This window comes from Argopecten irradians, chromosome 5 (genome assembly GCF_041381155.1).
Source record: "Argopecten irradians isolate NY chromosome 5, Ai_NY, whole genome shotgun sequence".
In the NCBI taxonomy this organism is placed as follows: domain Eukaryota; kingdom Metazoa; phylum Mollusca; class Bivalvia; order Pectinida; family Pectinidae; genus Argopecten; species Argopecten irradians.
In genome coordinates, this window is record NC_091138.1 from 11161237 (window position 1) to 11174440 (window position 13204).

General features: G+C 35.7%; 1 protein-coding gene across 1 annotated transcript in view; it reads right to left on the bottom strand.

Moving 5' to 3' along the window:
* LOC138322847 (neuronal acetylcholine receptor subunit alpha-3-like) overlaps positions 1 to 13204 on the bottom strand; it is a 79344-nt gene that overhangs the window by 1938 nt on the left and 64202 nt on the right. Inside the window, exons 5-7 of the mRNA XM_069266986.1 lie at positions 13078 to 13164; positions 9187 to 9305; positions 2744 to 3164 (exon numbers count right to left, since the gene is read on the bottom strand). Coding sequence (XP_069123087.1) covers positions 2744 to 3164; positions 9187 to 9305; positions 13078 to 13164 — 627 coding nt within the window. The remainder of the gene's footprint in view (positions 1 to 2743; positions 3165 to 9186; positions 9306 to 13077; positions 13165 to 13204) is intronic.

The window sequence follows — 13204 nt, forward strand, 5'->3', positions numbered from 1 at the left end:
ATAAATAGTGCTTTTTAAGAGTTTGTGCACGAGTATGATTATTTACAGCGAGCAAAATGGTGTTAAAATTCATATTTGAAGAAATTTATCACATCAAATTTTATATTACTATATACAAATTTATACTTCGACTCGCATACCATTGAACTACATCAAGACAATATAATGTTAAAAGTCTATTTGAAGTGATCTCTAATTTGAATGTTATTGAAAAAAGCAAGAAATTTGAAGATGATTTACATTTTTTCTTCCAAACAAATAACAAATTTCCCATGCTAGAAAGTTATATTCGTTAGAGGTCGTTTAAGAAACGCTCTTCAGCATGCACAGAATCCAGAGAACGGATAAAAAATTTTGCAATGGTGGAATTTTCGATAAAGAAAACGTTCAAAATATTTCAAAATAGAAGTCAATATTGTTTTTCAAACTAATATTAAAATTGTCTAACTTCCAGGAAGACTTAATTTCTCGATCCTTCGCTGGATTCCGATAATAATTATTATATAAAAAAGAAATAATTTATATTCATAAATTAGATGAAGTTAATTAATTAGAATTGGTATGAAGATTATAGACTGTTCTATGACAAACATAGCAGGCTGTAAATTTGGGCTTCTATGCAGAGAGACTAATATAATATTTTCCTGCATTTGGGTGTGATCACGAAATCACAACCAGAGGGGTATAGTTCATGCCATCCAACCCGCGGCTTGCGGAAACATAAATAGACAGGATTTCACACATGCACTCCAAAGTCTGTTTCAATACACTGTACATTATGTCTGAATTAGTCCTACTCTCATATTGAATTCAATATCAATATTTTATAACAGAATATGTGTTTTTGTGAGCAAAATTCGCGAAACAGTCACACAGAGCACGAAGATATTGCATGCCCTATCACCACGAAGTCCTTAGAATGGAACACGTCGCTTATCTCCATTGCGTAATCTATTTATTGAATATTGGAATCCGACAAAAATGTCAAGAGGGAAACACTGTACTGTGGATTCCACTGTGAACAGATTCAGCGTACTATTCCATTACTCATCTCACTCCACTGCCAAGTCAGTTTATAAAATAATGACACAATTATGCAATTATCTCCCTTGAGTAACGCTTTCTGTTCTGTTTCTGTTTAAAACATATTGCCAGGTAGCATACATACCCAGCCAAAAGTTTCTGGTTTTGAACGTAATCCAAGATTTCGATTCTTTGAAGTTGTGTGAGGCCGATGGAATCAAACAAAATGACAGCCTCGGATATGTCCTTGCAACCTTTTAATCTTTTATACAAACATTCGGCAAACGTTTGTAATTACATTACGAATAGATACGCACATACAGGATGGAGGATTAAGAAACCTTCGATGCTCTCATTCATATTTCACTTTGAAATGAGTCTATCGTTGGAATATGCTAATCTAAGGTATTGTCTATAGGTCTAGTGGTGAAACACGATTTTGAAGAGGAACACGATGACCAGACACACGTACACACACGGAGAGACGAATTAGTTTTATTTCTGATATAAAAAGTCTAGTATATAAACCACAGTGGGTATCGCGTATACAAAACAAAGGGTTGTAACATAAAGAAATGTAAGACAAGTCTGCTATTAGAACATACACCAACTGAATTTCGAAAGAGCTATAGTGAGATCTGTGACAACTGCCTTGTTAAATTTGAAACCAGCAGGAAGAGTAACAACGGATGCGTGCGCAATTATTAGCTTTATAAGTAGATAAAGAGGAATGAAGTGGAAATTATTCCAAAAATGATTACGATATGTTTCTTGTCCAGTTAGTCCGGATATGATTCAAATATAATATGCGGTCAAGTTCTTAATAATTTGATGAAAACTCAGAAGATACAGACATAAAGCATTTATCTTGGTCTGGGGATGGTGATACTGATACAGATGGAATAAGAGCTATCTGGTTAGACAGTTTGGCATCAGACTATCCTCTGATTTGACCGCAGTCGTGTTAGCACATCTGTATGGAACGGTGCTTGGCATGAATGCTCATCTTTATGTAGTATTAACGTTTTTCATAGTGTCTGTTGGGAGGATTTGTAAAAAATCATTTTTATTTCAAATATTTGTCTGGTTTCTTTTGGTTTTGTTTCTGTCCCCGGATGAGACGTTCGTAAAATCGTGATTTAGACTACCGGACCTATTTGGTTCATAAAGATAGATTGCAGTTCTCAAAATGGCTTATTATTTTTATTCTTTTTTTTAAATTTCGACCAGCATATATATGTACATTGGTTTTGAAAATGGAGGGTAAAAGTAATAATATGGTCTTCCTTTTGCCACAGGTTTTCACTGTTTATATAAATCAACTAACATTAATATGGTTTAGTTGTGTAGTAGTAACACATTTAATTGCTTTCTGCTTTTAGATATAATTGAAAAATAAGAAATAAAGAGTTAACACCGTGTTAACATAGTTCACATGCTGATTATCATAACAGTTTTTTCCTAGTTAGTCATGCCTTAACGGCCTTTAATGCTGACAAAATGTTTGAGCAGAATGCAATCATACCATTGTTTTACGTTAACAGACGTCTAGCGGGAGACTTTGAGGAAAGTTAGAGGTAAATGGAAGAAACATGTTAATGGATACAAAATGAGACGTCGTCGTCTCTTCCCGTCTTTCCGAACCAATTGACCAAATTATAACAGAATGTCTGTTAGCATCACTGCAAATCCCGTGAACACTACGCGTCCATTTACTTACCGAAGAAAATAATAACGATACCAATTATATTGACGACCAAGTACATCAAAAAGAACAAGCGGTCTGTTATACAACAGATGACTTTCCATTCGCGTATGTATTTCTCCTTCACCTCCGCCTTAGATTTCTTCTCTCGGTAAGCTTCCAGGATCTCTCGAATGATCCTGATGTCCTCAGAAAGACTCGAACGAATGATGTTAAGCCTCTCGATATTACAGTCTTTGTTATTTTGTTCATATCCGTCCTCTTTTCCCTCATCCAGTAATCTGACTTTGGCAAATTTCATTTCCGTTTCCGGAAGTTTTGAAGTGGCGCCACCTGTGTACTTTATGTTCCAGCTGTTCTTTTGTGGTGGTTCCGCTTGCTTTTCAATCAGTTTGTCTCGGATCATGAATGCCCTTGCGACGATATCAATCATGAACTGAAAAATATAACGCATATAAAACAATGAAGTAAGACTTGTTCATATCAAGAAAATGCTTTTAAATTAAATCAAAAGGTAATCTTTTTGTACAATGTCAATAATTTCACGAGCTGAAATTTCACGACCTTAAAAACTAAAGCAATATCAAATTCAAACATCCAAGTTATTAATCAAATAGTCATTGTTGTGTATTATCCATATACGCATATCTGAGGATACAGCAATCTGGGATGAGAACAACTTAGAGGTTGCTGTTTCATAATTGCGACAGAAATATTTAATGTTTTTTATTTGAATAAGTCAACGACGGAGCATAGACCTACAAAAACAGCGATTCGTTATGGAATGCCCCTTGCAAACAGGTAAACTTATGTATATTCCATCTTATATCATTTCAAAACACGGTACTCTCCCTGTTTCATATGTTGCATTTTAATATTTCATTCTTCAGTTTGATATCAATAACTACCAATGGGAATAAAGTGCCAAGCTTAAGTGCGCCTTTAACCCAGTGTACATGTGTACTGTTTCGCTATCAACTGTCAAATTCCGTGTTATCACCACATTATTCATTTTCAGAAGAGCAGGGAAACTATGCATTCCTGTCGTGTGCCCCGACCAGTAATCGAACCCGTATCTCCGGGCAGCTATGCTGACTGAACCAAACCCGCTTGCTTTGTCAGCTGAGTTACAAAGGTCATATTTAACACTATGTACAATTACCAATCCGCTCGTTTTACAATTTTCAAGGACGTAGATGATTTATTAGCGTAATTGTGGTACTGCGTCTCTTACATATCTTGTGATTCCGTTTGTGCGGCCTACCGCTTTATAACAAAAATTACCGTGAACAGTTGTTTTGGTGTTGCATGTAGACTTTAAAACAAAGGTAAAATATCTTTTTAAAATATAAAATTTTGCATATCTTCCACACAGCAAAAAAGAAAACATCGTCATTCGATAGGTAGACAATCCAACTGCCACTCTCCTAAAGCTGAAGGCAACACAATTCGTTTATGGCATTACCTATATCTACAGAAAGTTATGTGGGTGGCAACATAGACTATATACATGCCTTCCTTCACCATATATATATACACGCTTTTCGGGTTTATGGCAATGAGGTTTTTTTCCAAAGGCAGTAAATTGTTATTATATCATAAAGCCTAGGCTGTGTGAAAATCGATGATCAGAACACGAACGAAGAAGCGAAAATAAGGGGTCTATATTCTAGAACTACGCCTTGTCGTATACTTAAAGTCTGCCTGCGGGACCTTCAAAGTGGTAAAACGCGTTGTAAATGGCAACGTTATATGGTCATTCTCTTCAGAAAAGAAGATAAAGCGAGAAAAGGCCTTTAAGCTAGAATATAACGACATTTTTCATGCACATGTTTTTTTCTTATATTGTAATGACATAGACTGGGTTTCTGTTCCAATATCCTAACATGCTATCACATTGTCTTGGTCGTGTATTAATACAGTATAACTTATTCTGTATTATATATGGTTTATCATTAATGATAAAAAACAACGATACAGCTGTGCAATATTAAGTATGTGTGCATAACTCACTGACTTACAGTCCCTAGTAACTGTCTTAAGTTATGAGGATTTGAAATGGCACCCAGAGGTGGAGTGTTAGAAGTAACTTGTCGGAACACCGTGACCATTCGGCCACCGAATAGCACACCCAAATCGATCATATTAAACTGATAAAGGCATACCAGTCATCCTACTTTATTTATGTGGAGTGCTAATTAGGACAAACAGCCATTTTTATAAGTTGTTAGATATTTTGTCCCCTGATGAGAACCCAAAGTCTTTCTCAAGTACGTACGAACGTTCAACCTAATGCAAAGAATGAGGCAATGTCAATGGGATGTAAGTGAAAAGAAGGTTATGTAAGAATAAGATGTAAGAACCAAACTTGTCAATCGGTTTTAACGACATTGCAATGTGGGTCGTATGTACAATCATTTCGTGAAAGTATTTCTACATATGAATGACTTCATAGGTATGTTATGTCCGCCACAAGTAGGGACTATCACAACAGTAACCTTACCATTCTATAGAAAAGGGTCATAACATTAAATCTCCCACAAAAGTTACTTTGAAATACCGTAAAACTGGATTGGCGTTTAGGTATAATCTGGTGAGACATTCTACATATCGCCACTAGTGAATGTACAATACACGTGGCGCCGTCTAGACAGGAGGCTCAGATGATTATATCCCATCATAATCACGTAACCGTCATAAAACAAAATCTGAAATCTGGATAATGCCACATGATCAAAGTATAAACACAGTTAGACACATCAGATACATCCAGCACAACGCGCTATGGAGAAAGCTTTTCTAGGAAATCGTTACCGTAACTGTTACTGTTAAAAACTGTTGCTATAATCAGAACACTGAATGTACTAGAAATCAAGAAACATGGGAACTAATTGCATTTAAATTCCCTGTTCCTGAAATAGTATGAAAAAACTTAAAGCAAAGTGTAAAGTAATTAGACGTTGTAAGGTGCGGTGACACCTTCCCTTGCAAGATATAGGTGGCGCCTTCTCAACGTAATGACAGCTCATGCTGTGACGTGCACCACCGCTGACTTCATCCGCACGCCCTCTGGCGGCGAAGTCGAGAAAGGTGTAAAAATCATGTTGACGAGCGTTGTTCGATACATTGAAGTGATTAGCAAGAAGGTGGTAAATTCTAGGATGTGTAAGATTAAGTTGTCACACGTAATAATCCCTACCTATAGGTTAATGAGGATGGTGTTCTTCCTTATAAATTATTTAGTAACTCAGCACCATAATTAAAATCGTGTGGTATCGTCTGTCCCGCATCATCAATATCAATGTCATGATGAACTCAAAATATTCATTTTAGCCAAACCAACCAAAAAGAATATCCTGAACTCACCAAGCATATACACTTTAGCTAAAAGTAATTTAATATAAATATGCTAGGAGTGATATTACACCATGTATTTAATGTTTATCCATTTTTATTTATACTTTCACGTGATCCCACTCTAGCATTACTATACGCAGGTGCGATCACAAAAGTCCAGTAGACAAATTTATAGGTTGTCTTTAGAGGGAAAATGACAGCTTATTGTATTTTAGTAAAGTAATTTCGGATATCCACAATATACTACCAAGGATACGAGGTCAGCAAAGATTTCAATGTAGTTTGTTGTTGGTGATTGACATGTAATCAATGTAATTAGCTATCTCACTAAAACATAAAATACAAATAAGAAAAAGGAATCGCAAAGCGTAGCATTATATCCCGCTTTCCGCACTTGATGTAAAACACAAATACGTCAAGGTCAATGTTAACATTATTCAGCTATAACCTTAAATGTATGTGAGTATTGTAAAACTGAAATAAGTAACTATAGATAACAAAAGGAAAAGGTAATTTGGTATTTTTGACTGAGTTTCCATGGTAACAGAAAAAAATGGAAGGTCCGCAATTATAGCGAAAGACACAACTAGGGCACTTGTCTGATATATACAGAAAGTTTCCTGCAGCTGCGTTGAACGGTTTTGGAGTTATAGCCTGGAACCAAAAAGAAACAATTATCTGGTATTTTTGACTAAGTTTCCGTGATAACGGAAAATCCAAAATTGGAAGGTCTGCATTAGCAAAAAGTACAACCAGGGCTCTTGTCTGATGTATACAGAAAGTTGCAAGGAGCTACGTTGTACGGTTTTTGAGATATTGCCCCCGGAAAAGAATTTCGGACGGACGGACATACCCTAATGTTAAATCCCAAACGCGTTTCGCGGGAGAAATAAAAACAGGGAAAAATAATCCATTTTAGGCTGATAATGGCAAACGTTCCCGAAATGTAAATAACAGGTAGAAACCCTTGTATGCCAAAAGGGTACAGCGAGGGAGGGTATCGTATATGTCTTTGCTCAAAAGACAAGCAGGTCGAACGACCTACAGGGAAATAATAAGTCATGAAATTTATATATTGGATTGTTATAGAAGGTGATTAAATCATAGCATATACAGCAAGTCCATTGAAATACCGGTGTATGTATGTTGTCTTAATCTGCATCGCTGATTCGATTTGCAGAGTGATGATCAATTTGTAGAATATGCTCGGAACAATAATGTTTATGACATAATGCTATGCAATGATGCAGTAGTTTTGAGATTTTTGTGTTTTTCGTTCTTCAATAGTGATATGTCAAACGCACCGAGAACGATATATCAAAAATTTTAAAATGGATAAGAACAATGTAGTCTTATGTCCAACGTCTTTAGTCTAGCATAAAGATCGACAGTGTAATCAGTGTTAAGTACAGTAAAACTCACTTGTGTCTAACACGGTTGAATCGAATACATAGGTTGAGTCGAATTTTTCAATTGGTCCCGATTTTTTCCTTTTTGATATTAGTAAATAATGCATGGATGAATCGAACATGGCTTAAGCATATACTGCGGTCAAATCGAATACATTTTCCCGTCCCTTCCTTCTAAAATATACCATAATTTCCTTTTTTGTGTCGAACATTCTGGCATTACTTATTTCAGAGCAGTTCTTGAATAAAACGTAGCATCTTCAAACGTCATGATTTGTGAGTGTATATACATCGCCGACAGTTCATAAGAGAAAAAATGAACGATAATCTACGGTAAACACGAACGAGACATTCGTATTAGAAAATATCTTGCAATCAGTGTCATCCTATCTATATATGATAAAACGTGAGTGAAATCTTTATTCCAACAAAACTTGTTGTAATGATGTGAAATTATTTATTCCTTCTTGCGGAAGTAGCATGTACACGATAAAAAACACTGTGATTTGTTCAGCTGCCGCGACCTTCACCTTCTCAACGCAGCAGTAACAGTGCTGTCTGTCGAACAATTGTAGATTTGTTTACCTTGTCTTTCATACATTTTATGGAGCATACATTCACTTAAAGCCATACTGTAAGCATGTACATGCTAATCTTTCTATTTGGTTTCGTTGTCTCTATTTCTTTTGAGTGTAACGTTATATATGAGTAGTGCTAATGTCGATGTGTTGCACCACGTGCCTAATAACATATGTAAGTATGTAATAGTATCTTGTTATATGAATCATCCATTATTATTTAATAATTAAGTATATTTTCTCATCTCTGTACAGTCAGTACAGCAATTACACGTCAATATCTTCGTGAACAGAACCACGGATGAGTGAAACCATCGGATAAGTCGAATATTTTGCCTGGTCCCGCTGACTTCGACTTATCCGTGTTTTACTGTGGTTCATTTGATCAGTTGCTTATTTACACAAATGAAGTATCAAAAATATAACAGATACTACTGTCGATTTTGTAGAAAGCAAAACAGACTTCCGCTGATTTAGCATTTTGTTTCCCTATACCATCATACACGATGTAAATACAATAATTAAGATACGCACCTCGGCATTATTACTGTTACTGATTTTAGCCAATAAATTATAAGTTTGTAGATCAGTTGGGTACAGGTTGGAAAAAAAACATAGTTAAGATGTTCCCTATCCTGAAGCCATAACTAGTTAGCGACGATCGAGTGCTTTGATAGTAGATAAAAACCACTCAGGGGGAAACATCACAAACCAAATCCTTGCAACTACCGCATTTTCGTCATTACTCAGCAATCGTGACAACGACTTTTATGTAGTTGCATATTGAATTTTAACCTTTTTTGCAGGTAAATAATGATTGTGACGTAATGTGTTTGTTTTTGAACACAAAATAATCGTCGTTAAAATTGAAAAAAAAATTGCAAGGGCAGTTATATCGAGGACGGAATCGCCATACAACCATTAGGCTTTGCGTCAGTATTGTCTGAACTCAGTCAGACCTAGTACCAGATATTTGTAGGTAAGTATATGAAATAACGCATCATGGACCATCTACCTTTCATGCTAAACTATTTCGTTTATGAAAAAGAAAATAATTGATAAAACTTTGTAGCTTTAAGCTGGTCAAGCATATTATAGTGCGGTGTATACTGACCTTTCTGAGCCAGGCGGGTGCCCTGTTGATTCTCACGCCGCGGAAAAACATGTTGGCAACAATGGTAGAGAGGACTGTGGACATCGTGATCATGACCATACTCAGACAGAAGTACGCACCTGTAATACACACAGTTATATTACCATCATCCACTTATACACATTTATTGCAAAAATAGTGTGTGACGATGTGGTACACAGGTGTGTGTTATACACCTTTACAAAAAAAAAACAATACATAAGGTCGATTTCATAAAATAATTTCTGCCGCGCATATTCAAACCTTAAACGTTATTCTGAAATCATGATTTTTTAACAAAACTAGTAAATGGGAAAGAAAGGTCTGTTCTATATATGCAACGATTAAACTGTTTGAACAGGAAGATGTTGATTTAAAGGATTAGCTGCAAAATAATTCCTTGCTAAAGGCTATGTAGCCGTATATATGTATTGGAGGTGGCAGGTTATATTATATAATAAAATGGCAATTCAAACGTGGTCCTACTGGACCCCACGTGACATGCGTCTTTCCTGTGCAATTTGGAGGTTTTATTTTACACTACATCTATCTACTTCAGCATTCAAAAATAAAAGGAAGAATTAAAACATGTGAATTAAATTATTGCCAATCAACATATCACAGATCCATGTAAAAAAGGAACCGTTTATCTCAGGATCCGTGAAATGCTTTGCAAGCTTGCGGAAGGAGATATTTCCAGTGTATTTCTTATCAAAATTGTAAAGCATCTACAGGACATGCTTAGCAGATTGACTATAAAATGCTATTGTTTCAGGATTAAACCAGATAACGATAAGTGGAACGATGCATACCGAACACCGAGTTGCACTCATATAAGTAAAAACAAGAGTACACCTCGGTTTTGGGTTTATGTACATCGGAGGACACAATTTTCTAGTTCAATTCTTATGAGAAAAATTTGAAAATTGAAAAAGAAAAACTTCAAAATGCAACTATATTTCGTTTTTCCCTACAATCGTGATTGATATTCAAACAAGCATATAGTTGTGTAGACGATCGAGGAATATTGTTCTTCACAAATTCGTTTGATTGGGCGTCCTGTTTGATTGCTCACGGTGATTCACATATCAATAGCCAGAGTATTATTTGTAAACAAATGTTTCTTAGTAACAAGTTTCCCAGTTAAGATAAAAGATATCTACATGATTAAGTTCATGGTAGATTAACGAAGGAAAATAAATAAATAAAAAGGATGCATTTTGATAAAAAGATATTCATACATAATCCCCTGCAGATTTTTGCGAATAATTTACGTCACATACAAATAACTTTTAAAATATGTTAAGGCATAAATTTTATTTTTAAATATAGAATTGACGATTTTCATGTATGAAATCGGTATTATCAACAAACAAAGATTAATAACAGTTTATTAGATCAAATATTATATAGATGTGCATACAAGAAAATAGTGAAATGTGAATCTACAGACTTTTACAACACTATCCTACATCGTTCATGTAAGAGAAAACAGATAAACAGATAGGTGTCATACCATAGTAACTTGCATGGTACTAACCTTATTGAAAAGTCGCACATGACAATAATCAATAAATATTTCTAAAATATCAAAATTACAAAAACAGCATTTACGCGACAATTTCATACACATACTCTGCATCTGTAAATGATAATTATCAAACTAAAAAGATGCCTGGAAATTATGGACTGTGAATCAAGTTTTCTGCAGATATCGCATTGAATATATACTTATGTGATGCCCTATGATAAGACCTTTTTCGAGTAATACCTCTCCAATACTTAGCTACAATATTGAACCAGTTATGTTCCGCCCAATAACTTATTTTCATGGTGAATACCAGTTTGATCATGATGATTGAGACTGAAATTAAGACTGCGCCCTAAGGTGTCTTGTGTACATTATTGAAATCATTTTCATCTGAGTTATTGTAACGATTTTGAAACCAACTGAAGGCCTTTGTACAATATAAATTAACATAATTATAATTGCTGGCCATTGTTCTAAATTAACCGTTATCTAGAAAATTTTAAGAGGTTAAGTGATGGTACTATTGCTGGAACGACGTTTACATGTGTCTGAAAAGAGTATGCCATTTTCCAATATGTATAAGGGTGTTGCGTTTTAGAAAAGCTAGACGAGCTTGTTTTGAGCGTCTGGTCGTACGGTAAAAGGCGTCATTTTGTTTTTACATGTTAAGTGCACTGCATTTGGGGTTTGATCCGTTATTGGCCTGTGAGCACGAGTCGCTAAAGGAGCCCTGTAACTCTGTTGGCAGTCCTTAACAGGTATTATATGAGTGCATTACTTACATCGATATATTAACCTGGTTCATGCACACAAGTAGCCTGCTGGTGACAAGCCCAGAATAAGAAACAGTAGTCATCCGGCTACGTAATCTGCTCTCATTTCGTTTTCTGATCATTTCAGTGTACATTTTAGACATATCAAAACATGGATCAATATCACTTTATTCCCCCTGATCTCCAGCGCTCTACAGTAAATCCGGGGACGGCTAGGTCGTGTCTGTAATTTCCTTTCGATCATTGCTTGTGTCTTCAACCTGGTTGACATTTTTCTAATCTGACTGTACACTTTGCTGGCCTTTGTTATTAGTTCTGTCTCCACACAAGCAGCAATATATACTCATAAAAAACACATGTATCAGATCGTCTATCATAACAGGCAATTGATAGGAGCCTATAATTTGTTGGCCATCAGCGTTTTCCATGGCCAATCCATGCCCGTGTTACTCTTAGCTAACAAAGTTTGAGTTTAATAAAGAACATCTAAATGTGGGGGATTATTGTACGAAAATGTGGCTATGTTATGTCGTACACATTCATCTGTCATCTACTCTGATATTGAACCCATCAGTCGGACGGTCATTCTCTAGTAATAGTACTTACCGAGCTGAATAGTACATAATAAGCGAATATTGATGACCAATTCTTATCAAACGACCCATGATGTCTGTTTCGTAGGTTCTCGAGACGGAATAGAAGCTAATCGGAGTTTACTTATGATCGCGATAGTGTCTCCGGAATCCTGCTCAAATAGGGGATAAATGATGGAATACTCTGACATTATTTCCACTCAAAAACGCACATAATAATAACTCCAATTATGAAACCATCAACAACAGGGATAATTAAATAGGATGCAGTTAACATTATTGAAATACAAAATGAGGTTAATATCAGTGTCTAAGACGGAGGTAGTATATGGTAGGTCTGGATAACTAACCTTCCTCTATATCCGACAAGGAAAGTTTTCATACCACGCCTCTGCTGTAGGCAGACTAGGCACATTACATGTCGTTTGGTGATAACAAGAGTGCATTATATTGAGTAATCACTTATTTGCTGTGCAATGCCCACGTAGCAGTCTTATATAGACCGTCAGAGGGCGCCCCTGTGGGGTGGTGCTTGTGTGCGGGCTTACCAAAACAAAAGCACTCTTTGTCTAATTACATCAGTAGTTCATCATCATTTACCAAGCTATATCTGCGTAAAAAACCTTGATATTGATTTTCAGTATGGTTCGGATGATTTTACATGGACGGATAACAGAAAGGATTAAGAACTGTCTGTTGTTTTGGAGGAAGAATGACAATAATTATATCTTAACTCCAACAATAGTAAGGTAAAAAGACTACAGTTCATTGTTTACAATGTATCAATGGAGCGAACTTATTTTCAGTGTACTTATCGTGTACATAAATATCGGCGTTTGAGGCGGACTAAAATACAATTAAAAGCTAAATAATATCCCATAAAATACTCGGCTTATACAGCAGCTCCGATATATAGTGAATATGGTATACTCTAAAGCTTAACCGACATTACGGATTCCTGCAGATATATACATACCAATTAATGGAATGGAATCTGCAGCCTTTGGAGTGGAATCGGCGAGAAGCAACAGCAGCACGAAAAAGGCCACGAATACATTCATACCTGTCGAGTAGAAAACAAACTGTAACATACGATTTTACAT